General features: G+C 50.5%; 2 protein-coding genes across 14 annotated transcripts in view; one reads left to right on the top strand and one right to left on the bottom strand.

Annotated features, from left to right (window-relative positions):
- OARD1 (O-acyl-ADP-ribose deacylase 1) lies at positions 1-8,601 on the bottom strand. 5 transcript variants are annotated; one of them, XM_075555148.1, is made up of 6 exons: positions 8,454-8,601; positions 7,648-7,727; positions 6,837-6,981; positions 5,529-5,587; positions 3,786-3,898; positions 1-2,243 (listed from the first exon to the last, which is right to left on the bottom strand). In XM_075555148.1, exons 2-6 carry the CDS (start codon positions 7,684-7,686, stop codon positions 2,141-2,143), a joined length of 459 nt encoding a protein of 152 aa, XP_075411263.1. In that variant the 5' UTR covers positions 7,687-7,727; positions 8,454-8,601; the 3' UTR covers positions 1-2,140. The 5 variants fall into 5 exon arrangements, with proteins under 5 accessions (XP_075411263.1, XP_075411266.1, XP_075411264.1 ...); XM_075555151.1 differs by having other exon boundaries at positions 7,648-7,845; positions 8,454-8,586; XM_075555149.1 differs by lacking the exon at positions 8,454-8,601 and adding an exon at positions 8,321-8,390.
- NFYA (nuclear transcription factor Y subunit alpha) overlaps positions 8,262-18,356 on the top strand; it is a 26,122-nt gene continuing 16,027 nt past the window's right edge. For 7 of the 9 annotated variants that reach the window (XM_075555147.1, XM_075555145.1, XM_075555143.1 and 4 more), the window contains exons 1-2: positions 8,913-9,066; positions 15,930-16,066. In XM_075555147.1, the coding sequence (XP_075411262.1) occupies positions 15,992-16,066 (75 nt within the window). In that variant the 5' untranslated portion in view covers positions 8,913-9,066; positions 15,930-15,991. Of the gene's footprint in view, positions 8,387-8,912; positions 9,067-9,174; positions 9,439-15,929; positions 16,067-18,356 lie in introns of those variants that run through there. The other 2 variants (XM_075555140.1, XM_075555139.1) reach the window with 2 other exon arrangements.

Raw genomic sequence — 18,356 nt, 5'->3', positions numbered from 1 at the left:
CCAAGCCTTTTTATTTGAAGGAATGTGGATGGTTGGCAGTTACCATCACCAAACTGAAACGTTACCAAGTGGTTTGGCAATGACTAAACCAATCGGGCCCTGTTCTCGGCCCGGGGACACCAACTCTCCCACATAGACTTCCCACCCGGGTCCCGATCTTCATGGCACTTTTAGGAAAGGTGAGCCCGGGATGTTGTCTGTTGCTAGGTGCTGTCGAATCGGTTCTGACTCATGGACCCATGGGAGAGGATAAAGGAAAAACAGGTGAGGGCAATCCCACCTCCCGATGCCTGATCAGTAGCTACTCACTGAGGAAGTAGAGGAGGGTGAGACACGGGGAGATACCAGTGCTTGGATACAGATTGTGAAAAGCATGTCATATGTGGTATTGAAGACTGGGATGGCTAGGGGAAGCAGAAATTCTCACTTCTCAGTGTCTCCTCAGTAACAGCAGATCTTCGTGTGTGGATTTCTGGACGCCTGGCAAACTCTAAGGAGGTTTCCAGGAACAATGTGCTCACTATCAGCCTGGGCTTCCAGTCTAAAGATAACCCACTGGAATTTGACCCCAGACTAGCTGCAAGTGACAAGGCAAATTATCTGAATTCCGATTACCTCCCATCCTGGACATGTTAAGAGAATTATGTAGGCTCACACTCCAGAGCATAGTTAACCCTGAGTTTTTAGAAAGTCGAAAAGGCCTGTGTTTTAGCCCAGGTGTTGCATACTTTTTCATTTCCTCTCACAACCCCATCATCACTTTCTACCTTGCGTATGCCTCTCCCTCTTTTTGCCTCTCTTGGAGTTGACCATGTACCTGGACAGACACAAAGCTTCCAGGAGTCTCCAAGTTTGCCCCTATACTGCCGCTACCCTACTCACATGGAGACCCCGTCCACTCCACACGGAGATGAGGGAGACATGTAATAGCTTTTGTAACAGCTGCCTCTTATCCTATCAGGCTGGAAGGTGGTATGAGGCCTCTCTTGAAGGGACCCGGCTAGTGCCTCCCCAGTGCTTTCCGGTGTGTCTACAGTCCTTTAAAGCCCCGTCGTCCTGTGGTGCTGGGGAACACAGTAAGCTCTGTGACGGGCTCAGAACTCACTCGGAGAAAATCAGTGACAGGTCTGGCTGCTTTAACTCTCAGTGCCACAGCCAAGAGGAAATAAACACTCGTTTTCCCAGTAGCTTCGACACAGAACATCTGGGAAAAATCCAGTCTTCCCTCACCAGGAAACCAGGAGTGCACCTGGCACGGCTCCCTCCAGTCGAGGAGAGAAGGGGCCGGGGCAAGGGGCTCGCCTCCCAGGCCTGCCCTCCAGTCTCCTTTGCAGCAGCCCACCCTGGTTTGAGGGGAATGGAGGGGCGAGGCCTCGGTGTGTCTGTCTGAAGGCATGCTGTTGCAAACCCCTGACGGTGTGAGCAGCACTTGGCCAGGCATTTCACACCTGATTCCACTGGTCTCAGGATGGCATTCACACGCGTGTGGTCACAGAGAGCCGGCCCTGGGCATAATTCCTGACTCACAATTCCTGCCCAGGCCCAAGTATGCTGCTGGGCCTTCCCCCTGGATCCTGATTTTGAAATGAAGTTACAGGTGAACATCACACCCAAGCCCAGACCAACAAAAACCATTCTTGTTACTACAAATTGCTTGTCAACAAGGTAGAACTCCATTTTGTAATGAAAACAAAAGTAAAATCATCCAACACAATAAAATGACCAACAAAAAGAGACCCATAATTCACTTCCTGGGGTCAATTTGAAGACGTGTGGACAATACCGCGTGTGCACAAGACAAAAGACTGAGATGTTTTCATCCTCCCTGAAGTTTCTCTTGAAAAAGCAGAGAATTAGCATCAATGCTGCCACCTAGTGGCCAACCGAACCAGGTAGCACACTGGAGCAAAAGTGGGGCCAGAGGCCCAACATCTGTCTCCTGGTAGCCACCAACTCCCTCCTCCCTAAAAAAACCCCAACCAACCAATCCCCAAGCCCCTCCACCAGGCACAGTCCAGTCCCGAGCCCAGGAGAAAGACTACTTCACAGGATGCTTTCCTCTGCCCGTTTTAGGGCCGGTCAGTGCAGCCTTCGGGCCCAGCAGGGGACACAGAAGTCGGACATTGCAGGGTGCGCCTGTTCAGAGCGTGTACACGGTGATCTGGATGTCGGTTGCCTCGAACACCTCCTCCAGTATTGTGGACACATTCTCCCACTGCAGGCCATCGAGACCACACCCAATTCTGGAAAAAACAAAGCAGATGCATCATCTCCACAGCAGCAGGGAAGCCTCTGGGGAACTGTTCCTTCCCTCCTTCCAGGGTCTCTCCACACACAGCCGGCACTTTCTGGCCTGTACCACAGGCCGCCAGCGAGGGGTGAAAAGCCAATTCTGTGCCCGCCAGGCTGTTGGTGGACAGCCCTGGGGTCCCACCGTCACCACTTTGTCCAATAAGGCACACATCCAATTATTTCAGCCCTGCTGGTTCAGTGGATGGTCTTCGGCTGCTTACTGCAGACCAGCAGTTTGAAACCGCCTTGTAAGAGAGCTTCCTGTAAACAGCTAGTGTCTCGGAACCCCACAGGGACAGTTCTACTCTGTCCTACAGGGTGGCTATGTGTTGGCATCGACTCGATGGCGGTGGGGTGAGGCTCCCAGTGATTTCAGGCTCCACCTGGACCTAGCCGACTCGCCATCCCTGTGCCTACTGATGGAGACGCGTCGGCTGTGTGTGGGAGGGCGGCCACTCTTAGAAATATACATAGGCTGGTGGCACGTTCAGGTAGATACACAGAAGAGAACAAGGGATGGTATCTCCGCAAGAAGGAAGTCACAGAGGATCGTGGGGAAATGCCGAGCTGGCCACCGTCCAGGCATCAGGTGCTGGCAATGGCCTAGGGAGAGGCCTCCGGCAGTTCATAAAACTCTACCACCTGGTACCTACCTTTCTTCTAACAGGCTACTTACTTGATTGATCCTCAACATCCCTGGGGTGGGGGAGAGGGAGAAGAGGCTTAAAACTGCCAATTTCCTACAGTACTGTGATGGTTCAGTCCTTAAAGGATTGTACTTTTCCCCAGGTTTCTGATGCATGGGCCGGCCCTCACGACACTAGGGCTAGTGCAAGAGAAGGGACGCCACGTCTACACTCCCACGCAAGGTGGGACCTGGGGGTCAGCACGGGCTGCAATCAATGGGAATGACAGGAAGAAAAGAGATGACCCCAGGCCTATTTCCTGAAAAGGCAGCAAAGGGTCTCTTGGACCCCCAATGCCATTTGTAGAAGTACCCGCTAGCTAGGCTCCCATGTGAAGATGTCACACCAGGGGCAACTCCTCTGGCTAGTACCCACACTGACCACTAAGTTTAAAACGTACTGAGAAGTCACAACTGTCCTCATGCAGAATTTATGGCTTGAGGAACCCGGGCATGGCCTACGATAGAAATGCCAGTGGCTCAGTCACGCACTTCAGGAGTAGGGGCTGAGCTTTAGGTGCCCGAGGCTGGGGACTCAACACTGTATTAAACTCCAACGGCTCCAGCCTTCTGTGTGTGGAGCACAGGCTGAGGACGGTGTGTGCTTCTAGTGCGCTACTGGATTCACTCAACCACAGCTCGGACTTAAGATAGGCTGCTGGTTAGGGAACTGGCTCCCTGGAGATTTTACAAAGCTGGAGAGTTGTCCAGCTTTTAGATTTTGAGTGACATAATGTCTTTGCCTCTGGGTAAGACAGTAACCGTCCCAACCAGGTCACCCTCCACTGAGGGCGCAGGACCTCCTTGCCTGGGCATGGAGAGGTTGGTGACCCCATTCTGCAGACAATGCGTCTTCATGGCCTCCAAGCTCTTCTGTAAGTTTTCATAAGTTGGTTTGTGCGAAGCCCTTTTCTTTGTAATCTGAGTTCAAAGACAGGATGCAAACTTTCATTTAGTTCAAAACGATAGGCAATGAAAAGTCAGGACATTCCCCACCCCCAATACTAATCATCAAAATACATTTATGTGGACAGCAAGTAAGTCTACAGCATGAATGGCAAAAGCCAGGTTGTCCCTTCTACCCTGAGGTCAGAAGCCTCGAGGAAACCTTCTCAATGGAAGGCCTGAGATACCCAGATGCTGTCACATGACCCCCTTTTTCCTTTTCCTAGGCCCTCATGGGAAGAACAGCCTACCTCTTACCCGTCTTCTACAACAAGGTAGACAAACAATCTCTGCTCCTTCCGAGACAAGCTGTGGGGTAGAGGCAAACATGGCCCTTCTAACCACAATTCCTGGTGTGATATACTTCTGGACTGTGTGGAAGCCTTCTCTACTAACAGAGGCGCGTCGGATGGGAGGAAGCTCTGACTTCAGTACAGTGTCTGAATCAGGCTGTTCTCCTTCATGACATCTGTAAGAACCCACCTCAGTAATGGGTGGAAACCAAACCCCGCTCTTGCCTTTCTGGGGCTACACAATGCTGCTGCCACCCAGTTCTAGTCAGGTCTCCCCATCCGGCAAGCCCCACCTCTCTCCCCTGCCTGGGCCTTGGTCGGAGAGAGAGGGCCTACTGGGACTTTGGGGAATTTTCAGCTTCAGGCTCTGTACCTACCTGCATCTGGCTCACCACTGTCTGCCTTCGAATTTTGGACTGAAGAGCACCTACCGCCATGTTGGACATTGCTTCAAACTTTCCTGAGATTCTGTGGGGGCACTGCTGTGACTCACAAGACCCAGGGACACGAGAGAATGTACTTAAGGGAGGAGCGGGGAAGAATGGAGTTCAAGTACATCTTGGAAGAGTTGGACATTATGGACATTATTAATCTCTAACTCCTCGGGACGAGTTGGGTATTAATTCTTCAAAAGAAATTATTACAAGCTACCCGAGCCATGTGAAAATTCTGTCAGAAAAGCCTCTATTTACTGAGAAATGGTGCTTGCTTTTACCTTCTGTCTAAAAAGCCAGGAAGAGATTGGCAGTGTCTCAAACATGCTACAAAGATCGGAAATCACCAGAGCCCACGTCAGCTTTGAGCACAATATACCAAAAGGCAGAACCTCTCTCTGTTTGCTGTGCCCATCAGCCATGTGGTGGTCTGGGACGGTCGGTGACCAGCAGCATTGTCTAAGGGAGTCTCGGCTCTTCCGGGGCTGAAGACCTATGGACAACTACAGAATTCACCCTCAGGCTGAGGGCCCGAGAAGAGCTATCTATGACTTGTCTTTGGAGAGATTATTGTTTTATCTCACTATCATGAAGCAAGGACCCAGTTATGGTTTGGCTTCGAGACTGGGGAGGCACCCCAAACTCTCGCACAAACCTGGAAGGCCTGCGGCAGGTATAGTGCTACTTCCCACGGCGCGAGGCTTCAGCCTCCCATTCCTTTTCAACACAGGGCTCCAGGGGCCACCCCCACTGCATCCGAGCTGGCCCCAAAGGGGAAGTCTTTGACAGCCTGGCTTGGCTTGAATGGAGCATCATGACCAACGAAAGGAAGCACAGGGTGCTCACTGGTTACCAGTACTTATGACCCAGCCATCTTACCAAGTAATAGATGTACTGCCCATCTCGCTTTAAGACAGCCACCTCTCCAGTTTTCTTCTCTAAGAACAGAAGAAAAAGAACTTAATAGGAGAAAGGGAAAACGGAATTGCCAGGCTCCTCGCTCAGGAGTTCTTCACCTTTTGGACCCAGAAATAACTCTCAAGCTCCAAGGAGCTGGTCTCCTAGGAACACGGAGCCCCGTTTCCCCTCGGCGCCTTGACCTGCCATGTGCCTGCGTTTGGCCCTGCCCCTAATCCCAAATACATTCCTTCCTCTCCATTTTATTCTTTTCCATACAGAAGAATTATAAAAGGTTCTGATTAATCAGGAGTTTTCAATGCAGAACAGGTGTTATATTAAAAAAACAAAACAAACCAACATCACAAAGTACAAGTCAGAAAAAAATCCTCCTTATCTGAGGCTGGGATGAGAATCCCTGGTGGGGACTAACTCCAGCAAGCCTGGAATGGGGTGTCAACAACTGTCTGCCTCATTTCCGTGCTCCGGCATTATAGCACTGATACAAACTGACAGGAAAGAAGGAGGTAAGGAAGAGGAATTTCTAAACTCCTCTTGAAGCCGAAGTAGAGGAGTAGTGAATGAAAGTCCAACTTTTCACTGCGGGCATTATTGAGTACTTCACAGCTTCTAACGCTCTCCGGGAAGGAGCTAACAGTCAGTACACTCCGAACTTTCACAAGCTTCCTGTTGGTGCTATGAGGGCTCCAACTAGGTGCAATTCTTGTGCAAGAAACACCTCGTTTGAATAGTTACAACAGGGCTTCAAATGGGTTCTCCCCCATTCTGTTTTGGCTACTGCAACACAAGACCAAATGGGTCTGAAGTTGTAAAATGTGGGTGTACCTTAACAACCCAAAGCGGAAAAACTACAGGTCGACAGCCTGCTAGAAATGCAATCTCCATCCTAGAGAGCCCGGGCAGCAAGCTCGTTACATGGCAACCAAATCTCTGAAACCACAGAGTTGGAAAAGGAGGTGGCCCACAGATGGCAGATTATTGCTTTGAAGGCCTGTCACCTGCCATCGTCCTGGGACTAATCTCCCATACATGCTCCTAAAAAGGGCTATTTCGCCCCTCATCCAAGTCTCCGACACTAGGTATAATTCTGCTTCACCCAAATTTTAAAAATTCAGGTCTGCTCCAGTGGTGTAGAAAATCCACACATCACCAGTTGGAAGCCCTGAGCTGCATCCACATTGGTTAGTAGCCCTTCTTGTTACACTCTATCTTGTGAAATAAACATAGGGGGAGAGAGATGCAAAAGACGTTCCAGCTTTCAGAACTCACGCTGACTTAGCAGTTCCTGTACCCCTCCAAATTTCTTCTTGAAGAGGACGGCTATCCCAGCACCCATGCGACAGTCCTCACTGATGCAGTGGGCCAGAGAGTCTGTTTTCGGGCATGAAAAAAGGTCTCCTTTGACATATGTGATCTAAAATGCGTGAAAGAAAAGAGTTTTTATTACGTACTGAAAAATACTAAGCTGCCTCTTTCCGTTTCCTTTACTGCAGGGTCCCCAGTACTACAACCCTTCCGGCCCCAGGAATCTGACTTCCCGCCTGAACTCTTCAAAGCTAAGGAGGTGTCACCTCTCAAAACCCTGCTGCCTCATGGTGACCCCCTGGCGGGTTTCCCAGACTGTAACTTGTTTCCAGGAGTAGAAAGCCCAGGCTTCCTCCAAGGAGCTGCTTGCTGGTGGTTCTGAACTGCAGTCCGTACCTCAGCCCAACCACTACCGCACCAGGGCTCCAAGAAGTTAATTAGGGCCGATGAACGCATGTAAATCAGTGATGGACGGTCCCTAACTAGGGCTGTATTCTCCATTCTGAAGTAAATCTGCTGGGGGGGGGGCGGGGGTGGAGGCAATCGGTTCTTAATTAAAAAGTGTTTATGAATTCTGACCTCACTGGTGCACTTTCAAACCACCGACTGCTGGGTGTGGCTATGGTCTAGTAAACCCACAGCAGGGGCGGTCCTACCCTGTCCCATAGGGTCGCTATGAGTCGGGATCAACTCCGGGGTATTTTTGGGGGTAGGGGTGGGGTGTGTGCTTTGGTTATCTTAATTTCAGTCGCCCATAAATTAAGTTCGTACGCACTCGGCTTTCTTCCGTGTCTTCCTTAGGGCTGTCAGCCATGTTACTAAGTCGCTACTTGCAGAATGGGAAGGCTTCTCCAGCTAGAGAAAGGAAAGAGCAATGGGCTCGGGCAGGCTGAAGCACCGTTGACGGCCCCCACGTGGCAGCTGCCGCAGCAGGTTTCCACGCTCAGCCTCTAGGACGGAGGACACGATGCACCTGGGGCCAAGGGCGAGGGAGACGCACTCACGTCGCGTGGCTGAGTGGACCACGGAGAAGCAAGCGATGGGGGGGGGGGTCTTAACACACACAGACAAACAGACACACACGCACTCACTCTCACACTCATCCACCCCGACACTCCTCGGGACAGAGCCCGATTTAGGGCAAGTCCGCTGCTCTCAGCCCAAAGCTAAAGCAACTCATGGGTGGGCGGAACCTGCAAGCAGGGACGGGCCTGCGTACAGTCACCCAAGGGCGGCAAGACAGGGCTGGGCCAGGGCCGGCAGAGCTGCAAGCGGAGGAAGAGGAAACGCGACCTCTCGAGAAGTTTCACACCCTTTTCGGGGGGCTGGGGGCGGACTCTAGGGAAGCCTCCCCTTCTCTACTGCTCCGGCGCCTCAGCGAGCGCGGAGGACCGGCCCTGGGGTGGCGTTGTGGGCGTAGGGAAACTGCCTCACAGCCCCAGCGTTACCGGGGTCCCCCTTCACGGCCGCTAGAGCTCCCCGCCCCGTGAGGAAGAGACCCGGATCCGGCCCTGGTAGGTGGGGGGCAAGGGGCAAGCCGGGCCACGGAACCAATCCCGCTGTGGCCTCACTGGTACGCACCTAAGATGGCCGCCCACAACCCGGTAGCGGGGCGGAAACCAGCCCCTCTAGCTGGCCGAGCCCGCGCTCTCTGGTGATGGCCGCTAACTTCCGGCGATAAATGCAGCCGTCTCCCGCCGCCGCCGCCCGCGCATGCGTAAAGAGAAAGCGGATCGCGCTTAGGGAGAGCCGCACTTGCGCACTAGCACTAGGGGTGTGTCTCCAGCGGCCGCACAGAAGGGGGCGGGCTGCTGGGTACTGGGTCCGTTGGCGCCTGCGTATAGCTATGTTCCGGGCAGTGTGGAGTGGGTCCCACGCGTCGCGAAGGCGCCTGCGTATTCTTTCGGCCCGGGAAGTGTCAAATCAGGGAGGTGGGCGTGGCTTCGGGCGACGCCTGCGCAGTGCTCTTTCTATGGGGGTGGGGCGGGCCCAGAACTAGAGCTAGGGGGTGTGGCCTTCGAGGCGCCTGCGCGGAGACGGTTGGAGGGAGGCCCGATTCCCCTTTGTTCGAGTTCGCCATTTTGCGAGGCAGCGGCAGTGGCGGCGGTAGCGGCGGCTGGAGCCTCTGATTGGGTTTCGGGGTCCGGTACTGGAGCCAATCAGCGCGGGCAGCGAACCGGGGGAGCGAGACCCGGTGAGTGTGAGGAGCCAATATCCAGCGGCCCAGAGCCGGCCCCAGCGCCCCGATTGGCGGGTCTTGCTGACCACTCAGGAGAGGCCCAGGCGCCCGTCGAGCCCGGGGAGTCGAGCTGAGCTTAGCCGAGCCGGGCGGCCTGAGGCCCCGGCCTGGAGCCTACGAGCGCCTCGGGACACTCCCTGCCTGGGCCTGCAGGGGGCCGCCCTCGGCCGGGATGGCGCCGTTGGGAGCAGGCGCCTGGGGCTCCCGACCCTCGCAGGGAGCCGATGCCAGTCGGGGGTGCCTCCCTTTCCCCCGGACCCTTAGGCCCGGTTGTCAAGTCCCAGGCCCGGGGGCTGGCTTGCGCGCCACGAAAGCCCCTGCGCTCAGGTACACACGCGCCCTGGGCTGCAGCGGTTGTCCCCTGGCCGCCTCGGCCTCCTCAGTCTCGCCTGCCTTTGCAGGCGTCCAGTTAACTCCCCGGACGGGAACTCTCCCCACCCCCAGGGTCGTGGTGGCGGCCGGTCTGGTGGTCCACGGGCCCCCGAGGTCCCCGGGCCGGAGCGCGGCGGGGAAACGGGGCCGGCCCGCCCCTGCCGCCTCCCTGGCCGGGGGAGGGGGTCCATCAGCGCGCCCACGGCCTGCCGCGCCCCTCCTCCCAGCCGGCCCGCTGGCCCGGGTCCCCGGCCCACGCCGTTCCCACCCCCTTTGGCTCGTCATTTCCTCTGCTCCCCGCCCTGCTCCCCTCCGTCTGGGAACCCGACCTAACGGGCTCCCTTTATTGCCCGGCTTGTAAAACCTGCCCCAGGGTGCCTGAAACCGGCGCTCTTGGAAGATTGTCCCCCCCACCTCGCCGAGGCTGCCTAGCGAGCACCCAGTTCACATCCGTGTCGTCCAGCGCGGATTCTTGCCCTTCCCGCGAGTAGACTAGATTGTTCCTTCTTTCTGGGTGGCTTCGGCTGTCGGGTTTGACGAGTCTAGTGGGTCCGGGTCGTGCTTTCTGGTACCCTCTTTTATTTATTTATTTTTATTTATTTATTTATTTTGGTGCCCTCTTTTAGTCCCATGTTAGCGGTTCCTCATCAGGTGGTGATGGAATGGAAAGTGGCGTGCACAGTTCCTTGGGCTGTGAGGGCCTCTCGGTTGGCGGCAGTTAGTCTGTGCCCGGTATCTTCGATCCGTGAGATGGGGAGAGGGAGTGGGTAGAAGTAAATGCGAGACACGCCCGCCTGGTGGAGAGGGCCAGATAGATGAAGGATCAATGCTTAACCGGTTAGTGCTGGAAAGGAGCCCAGCGCCCGAGGAAGCACTTGGTGCATGAGGTGTCACCAGCTTCGATTAAGGTTCCCGCTGCCGCCCTGTAATTGGCCCGGAAGAATGATGTGGTTTCTGCAGAGCAAACAGAATGGCAGGAAGAGCAATGCTGGCAGAGAAGGGATAGGCAGTAGGAGAGTTGGGCCTGGAAAGCCGGGTTGGTGGAAGGCCCCTTATATTTTTCTTGCTGAGGACTTTTTAAGAAGCAGTTTTGGAACCTGTCTGGAGGTTCAAGTAGAAAAGATCTGCTTTTTTGGTCCCCCTCTCTCCCGAGATTGAAAAACAAGTTTCTGACGGGTTGCATCCCATCCCAGTGATTGTTCTCTTTCGGGGAAGAAGAGAAGAGTTCTCTCTTGGAACTTAAAAAAATTATTTTCACTATGTTATGCACCTGGTGCAGCCCCTGGCAGCTAGAGTAGGTCGCCTCTTCCTGGTGCCCGTGTTTATCATCACACTTAAACGCAGGTCAGAGCCATCGGATGGTTCAGAAGACGCCTAGTCCAGTGGTCTCTCCGCTACTGAGACTTGAAGGACAATTTTGTTGTTGCTTTTTGGAACATGTGTTTTGTTGCTGTTTCGGTAATTTTCTAAATTTGTTGAATATATGCATGATCCATATTAATGATGACAGTGTGTGACTTTAAAGTAAAATAATGCTCTGTGTACAATTGTATTTAAAGTGCTGTTGGACCCACTCGAACTGATTGTAGTGAGTGTGCAACTCATTTAAAGGTGACGTAACCATGGGGGAAGGGTGCTCTAAAACTGATGTGGTAATGATTGTACAATCCTTGATATATAAAAATAAACAAAATGCCCTTGGAATTGATGTGATAGTCTGCCTGTTTAATGATGGTACATCTGGCACATTGAAACCAGCAAACAAGGGTAGTTGTTATTGCTTGGTTATTTCATTATCAACCACCTTCTAGACCCCGCCCTGTGGAAGCACATACTGAATGAAGCCTAGTATTTGAGAAAGTAGTCTGGGCTCTACTGCTAACGGCTCCTCAGTGTTCAATGAATAGTTTGGAGGACAAAACCCACAGACTCCTGGTGCTGTGCTTCAGAAAGGTGGCCACTGTATCGTGAAACGCGGTTACCGTGAGCTGGAATCTGGTCTGTGGGGCTTGTGTGTGTTACCTGGCCTCCAGTTGCTGTCGGCGTGGAGCCCTTGAGTCTGCGCTTTAAGCTGCTCCCCTCTTTCCTGCATCGTATATCTAAATTCTTCTCATAAAGTAGTTCAAATGACTCAAACTCAACTTAGCGTCATCGGCTCGATTCCAACTCATCATGACCCTATCGGACAGAGGAGAATTGTGCCTGTAGGTTTCTTAGACTGTAAATGATGATGAGAGCAGAAAGTCTCATCTTTCTCCTACTTCACCCCCAACCCTCCCTTTCCCTAAAGCCTTTGATTTATTGCTGTTGGAAGGACTCTGTTCTCCAGACTCCTACATACCTGTTTTCTCTTGGGTTCCATTACAGGTTTTTACTTCCTTAATAAACGTAGACACTTAGAAGTTAGCATCCTGGTTAGGATTTGATTTTTATTCTTTAACCATTTAGGACTGTGTCTGGGTACTCACTATGTCATTTGCAGGGAGAAAAGGGACAAATTACGGCGCTTCAATCCAGAAACCACTATAGGAGGATGGGGGATACTGGGCAGCTCTTTGTTCCCTAGATTAGTCTTTGCTGGACAGTTTAGGACCTGTCTGAATTGCGCAATCAGTTTAGTGATACAATATTTTATGGTAGAATAGCAAACTCCAAGGTGCATCTCATGCTGCATAGGGATAAACTTTGTTTCTGTTACAGGTTAGGAAATGTGTTTCTTACTAAGCATTTAAGAACTACTGTTCTAGACTTTACTTGACAACCAGTACCCAGATGGGTCGATTCTGGCTAATGGTTGACACCATGTATGTCAAAGCCAAGTTGGCTCCATAAGGTGTTTGGTGGCTGGTTTTTCAGAAGTAGATAAAGCACCAAATCTTCTGAGGCTCCTCTGCAGACTTGAGCCTTCTGGTTAGCAGCTGAGCGCAATCACTGTTTGTGTCAACTTGGGGCCTCCTTCCTCCAGTTAGTCGTCAAATACAGTAACCTGTGCTTTACGCTTTTGCTTTAAAATAGAGATCCCCGTAGAAAGGGCTCCCAGTGGTTGGCTATGTGCGTTGAAAGGCAGGCAGAGGCTCTGCAGAGAATTTTCATGTCAGCCAAAGTAAACACCCTTTGTGTTTGTCTGCCTGTCTTTAAGGAAAAGAAACATTCAGGCCTTTGTGTTTGACGCAAAAGTTAGACAGGCTAAACCAGGCTGACTTCATCTGGTGGGAAACTTGGTCCACAAGAGCTCCAGGTCAGCCAAGCAAAGCTCATAGTAAGAAGAACATGGCTGTTGAAAAGCTGCTTTCAGATCCCAAGTTGAATGACTTCTGCAGTACCATAGAATGGCTACTTAATTGGAAGCTACTTCTATTTTGTTGGTGGTGGGGTTGGGGGTGTTTTACCCTTCAGAACACAGTGGGTTTAAATGTCCACAAATTGGTACATGATTTTAACACGTTAGCTCCACTTAGATCCATGAGGAAGAAAAACTGCATGCCATTGTGTTTCTTACTCATGACCACATATTTCAGAGGAGCCCTGGCAGTGCAGAGGAGGAAGCCTCATCTTTTTACTAGGAGCAGCTGGTGGCTTTCAACTGCTTACCTTGAGGTTAGCTGCCTAAGGCACAACCCACTCTGCCACCAGGGTTCTTGTTGATATAAAAACGCTCAAACCAAACTCACTGTCGTTGAGTCAGTGGCACCTCAGCAACCCTCTCGGACAGGGCAGAACCGCCCCTGTGAGCTTCTGAGATTCTCTCTTTACTGGAGCAGAAAGCCCAAGGAGCAGCTGGTGGTTTCAAACTGCTAGCTATTAAGTTCGCTGCAAAGAAGCCAGGCCAGAGGGAAGAAAAAGAGGAATCCCCAGGAGGGATTCACAGACTCTAGCAGGGAGCCAGAGAATCCACACTGCCAGGGAGGGAGAGGAGAGAAGGGAAAGGGCGAGAAAGAAACGGAGCCCTGAAATCTCGGGCTAACTCCACTGGCCCCCATTGGGGAAACCGAGAGTCACACTTTTTAATGTTGTGAAGAGCGAGTTGGGAAGGAAGGTAAATCAATAAAGGGAATGTGTAGAATTCCAAGGTAGGGTTGTGCTTTCATTGTTCCATTTGGGGCTGAGGCACATGGCTCACTGGTCCCTGGAATTACTGGTCGATAGGGGCAGGCAGGCTATTCCTAATGTCTTCCAACCGGAACCTGAGCCATCACTAGCTTTGCACCACCAGGGCTCATTGTTTATAGTTTATTTCCATGCTTTGGTATTGGTTGAAATACAGAATCTGAAAAGCAAGTGGAGCAGTCGCTCGAGTAACATGTCCTACAAGCTAAGCAGATACTTGTTAAGAATCAAAGAAACCAGTTGCTTTGCTTTGCTCCTGTTGCTGAGCTGTTATGTTCCTTTCTGGTTCACCCTGCTGGGGGAGTTCAGACTGGACTCACTCCCACCAGGTGTCCCCAGTGTTGCCCTCTGTCATGGTATGCTCCATCACGGAGTCATCATGTGTCAAGCTGTTGTCGGTCCTACGGTCCTACAGTCCTCTCGGCGCTTTAGCAGCTCCTGTAGACGGGAACAACTAGGGAATTAAAATCAACGAGGAGGACGTAGAGATCTTGAGGGTGTTGGAGCAACAGCAATCTAGCTGAGAGGAATTACTAAGGCAGAAGAAGGGTGAGGGGCAGGAGAAAGGTAAAAGGAAACAGGAAAGATCTAGTAAGCAAAGCTATGGATAGAGGTATAAACCTAGTGCTATATTCCTTGGGTGGGAAATAACCTTGGTCCTTGGCTTGGCTTCACAAGAGAGAATTCACGCCTGAAGCCTGGTTTGTCATCCAAGTGAGTTTTTATAAAGGATAGAAGTTGTTTCAGGTGTCACACAGGCGCTCTCAGGGCACTTCACACCCACACATGGAAACCTTGGCCAGAGGAAGGGGGAGGGGTGTCTCGAAGCTTCTGGCTTCCATAATACTGGTTGACCCCATTGGCTGAATTAAGCCCCACTGGCCCAGATTGGGGTCCTCCCAAGTGTACTGGCTTCCTGTCTCAAAGCCTTGAACTTGTGCATGCCCTCTTGCCTTTATGGCTGGCTGGGCTTGTCTGATTCTCTGCACCAGCCTCCTTTAGGGGCAGCTTGGCACAGAGAGGAACAATCCCCTATTGAGCTACCTAACAATAGGTGTACACTTATGTAAACATGTTAATTCATAAAAATAGAGGTATTGGCATAGGTACCTATATTTATATGGTAATACATTGAAGACGTGGATGGACTGTGGGCCTCTGCTTATGCCTTCTCTCAACACAACACTTTGTTCAAACAACCTGACATTCTGTGTTGCTTACCCTCCTGATACAATTGCTAAAGACAAAGTGGTTACACAAGCAAATGTGAAGAAAGCTGATGGTGCCCAGCTTTCAAAAGATACAGCGTTTGGGGTCTTAAAAGCTTGAAGTTAAGCAAGCAACCATCTAGCAGAGAAACAACAAGCCCAGGTGGAAGGAGCATACCAGCCTGTTCGATCATGAGGTGTCAACAGGATAAGGTAACAGACATCAGAAGACCACAAACAAAAACATATTGTGAGTTCGAGGGGGGTCAGAGCAGGGACCCAAAGCCCATTTGTAGACAAAGGGACATCCCCCCACAGAAGGGATGAGTCAACCGGGGCACAGTATAGCACCAACGAAACACACTATTCCTCTGATTCCTTGAGGCTTCCTCACGCCCCACTATCATGACCCCAGTGCTGCCTTTCACCACGGGCAAGGCTGGAGCACATACACAGGGATAGATAACAGCTCAGGACACAAGGAATTCAAGTCAGATAACCCCCTCAGGAAAAGAAATGGGATTATCGATACCAGGAGGGTAGAGGGAAGGTGTGGAGAGGAGGCGAGAAAAAACCGCCAGGGAAGGGAAACAGCCAGGGAAGGGAAACAGCGGTGGGTGTAAGATAGGAAAATAGTGATTTATAATTTATCAAGGGGTCACAAAGGTGGGGGGCCTCAAAAGAGAGGCTGATACTAAGGGCTCAAGTAGAATGTAAATACTTAGAAAATGATGGCAACTTATGTACAAATATGCTGGATACAATTGGTGTATGGATTGTTTTAAGAGCCCCCAATAAAATGATCTTACAAAGAAAAGAAAAGTTGCTCTCTAAAGTGAAAATATTGCCCTCTATTCAGGGTTCCATGAGCCCCGTGTAGCCTAGCCTTGTAAAGACCAATGGCCGAGTAAGGTTGCCCCCCCAAAACATTAAGAGCATTTTGAAAAGAGTATTTTCAGATCTTTGTGATGATTGCCCTTTGATCAAAGCCTAAAGTGATGCTAAACACAAAGATGTGCTATTCTTTTATCCTGTTTCCGCATACATCTAAGCAAAATACCTTTATCAGTGTTAATTACCAGCTTGCCTTTCTCCCCTGAGTTTCCCTCCTGCCCTTTCTCTTTCTCACAGGAGCACAGCTCCCAGTCTTTTAGCCTCACCAGAGCCAAGCTCCCTGTGGGTGGCCGTCTAACATGGAGCAGTACACAACGAACAGCAACAGCTCCACCGAGCAGATCGTCGTGCAGGCTGGGCAGATCCAGCAGCAGGTATGGGATGGAGCAACACAGCTTTAAACATTGCGGCAGTGGAGCCAGTAAGGCACCGCTCGGTTGGTTGGTCTGGGACTGTGGTGGGCGGGGATGATCTGAGATGCCTAATCTTGTCAAATACTGGGGTTCGAGGACTGGTGCGAAGTGTTTTGTTTGAAGACAGGTTTATTGTGGTTGCCCTTCGATTCCCTCTGGTTAGAATTCTATCCAGCCCATGGCCACATAGGATCTGTTTTCTCTTTTTGTGAGGGGTGGGGGAGGGGGCTGACTTAATAATAAAGTACCCCTTTCTGTCACTAGAAGTCACAACTTCTGTGTTTTCAGGTAGAATCTTGGAGCTTTGTGTTTTTTCTTTCTTCTTTCCCTAAACACAATGTGGCTGCTTCTCTGGAATGTGCTAGAGCTGAGTAAGTGCTTGGCCACAACAGCAAACCCAGGTGCCACCACAGTGCTTATTGTGAAGACTTCTGGTTTAGCATGACAGTCATGGTTAGATACTAGACAAACACATCCGTCAAAGGAATTCCCTGCTGCTCATTTATCCCAAATTAAGATAGGTCATGCTTTTGAATTTATACTGACTATATTTTCTGGTGTTTTATTTATGTCTGGGCTTATTTTAGCCCTCTCACCCCACTCCCAAACAAAAACAAAAAACCATTTTTATCTTTCTCGCTGCCTCTGCTGTCCATTTGGCTGCTGTGATTCTGGCAGCTGGCTTCATCCGTCCTCTCAGAGGTGAGATTTCCATAAAGGGCCCTCCAATCAGAGCAGGCTTCTGGCTGGTGAGGGAATTTGGGATCTGTCTAAACCTGCCATTGGGAGGATGTGAAAATTAAACTGAGTCACTGAAAATACCACTTTTGTGGCAGTTCGGTTGGGTGGCAATAACCTTCATTTGGGGATATCAGAACAGTGACCTCCGTTCTTCCCATCTTAGGCCTTAGAAATTCTTCATTGTAGTTTCAAGACTTAAAACCTGATAACTGTATTCTTGGGAATTCATTTGAGGAAATGAAAAAAGCATTAGAATAAGCAAAAGGGTCACATACCTTTATAAGGAAGGTTTGCATTAATAATTTTTGCCTTAATGATGAAAACTTTTTTGACCCTTTTGAGTCATGGAAGTGTGTCTTGAATTACCCTTTATTCTACTGGGAATAAAGAGTTAATGTTTTCAATACCGCTGCCTTCGGCTAAACAGCTATCACTTAGTGGGCCACCACGGTATTCCTAGGGTCGGTGTCACTCACTAGGTAAACCCATAGTGTCAGACTCCCCCACCTATGGAATCTCTTCCCATACCAGCCCATACAGAGTCCTTCAAACACATTCACTGCCAGCCAATCGATTGCAACTCACAGTGACCCTGTGGGGCAGTGGAAAGCCCTGTCCCGCCCGAGGAGTGGCTGGGGCTTCCCGCTTCTGAGCTTGTGGTAGCAGCCTCCCAAGGCTCATAGCATCTTTCATGTTAATTATGCATTTTAATTGTGGGATAAAATTGCTTAAATGTAACGCTTTAAAAATTATGTGAATACTAAATTATTTTGTAAGATCTCTGTGCATTAAAACAGCATTTTTCATGACATTATTGGTAACTTGGTAGAAGCCTTTAAACTTTTTCTCCTTCCATTTTAATTACTGCTACATTCTCAAAAACGTTGAAACAGGTTCACAAGTAGTAATTAGCCCAATATTGTCAATAGACCACCATACAATTTGACACGATTTCAAACAAACTCACTGCCATCGAGTCGATGGTGACACTTAAAGACCGTCCAGGGCAAGGTCAGAGCCTATGAAAACACCGGCGTCCGGGAAACGAGCAGTGCATTCTTGTAGCACATACAGAAATACCCACCTGCCTCAAACATTGCTGCAATGCGTGCAAATGACACCTCTGAGCAGAGCGCAGGAGGAGGGTTAAGAACTCAATCAGCACATCGTTTTTAGCTTTGTAGTTCATAAAGCGACTTTGAGATGAAATTTACATGACATTTTAGAAGCTCCTTTATTGGTACATACAAGCTGAGTTTGCAAAAAAAATCTAATTCTTGTAAAACATAGTAAGCTTGTGCTGAACCACTGCATAACATTGCTACAGACAGTCGTTCTGGCATCACTCGGTAGTGATGCCACCGATGAGTCTGTCTGGTTTTGAAAGTCTTGCATAGGGTGGTATTTCAGAAGATGACGCCCCTCTCGCATCTAAGAGGTAAGGCAGTCTCATATCTTGAACTATACATTTCCTTCTTGCCACATCTCAAGCTCTTCCTGTTCCTGTTCT

The sequence above is a fragment of the Tenrec ecaudatus genome, chromosome 7 (genome assembly GCF_050624435.1).
Source record: "Tenrec ecaudatus isolate mTenEca1 chromosome 7, mTenEca1.hap1, whole genome shotgun sequence".
NCBI classification, from domain to species: domain Eukaryota; kingdom Metazoa; phylum Chordata; class Mammalia; order Afrosoricida; family Tenrecidae; genus Tenrec; species Tenrec ecaudatus.
This window is presented reverse-complemented; position numbering and strand designations above follow the sequence as displayed.

What these genes read in the sequence shown, in the direction of transcription:
- OARD1 (XM_075555148.1), bottom strand. Translation starts at nt 7,686, where the DNA reads ATGGCTGACAGCCCTAAGGAAGACACGGAAGAAAGCCGA. An exon ending in GGCAGTACATCTATTACTTG is followed by an intron (nt 3,899 to 5,528) that starts GTAAGATGGCTG and finishes CTTTGAACTCAG; the next exon opens with ATTACAAAGAAAAGGGCTTC. An exon ending in ACCAACCTCTCCATGCCCAG is followed by an intron (nt 2,244 to 3,785) that starts GCAAGGAGGTCC and finishes TGTTTTTTCCAG; the next exon opens with AATTGGGTGTGGTCTCGATG.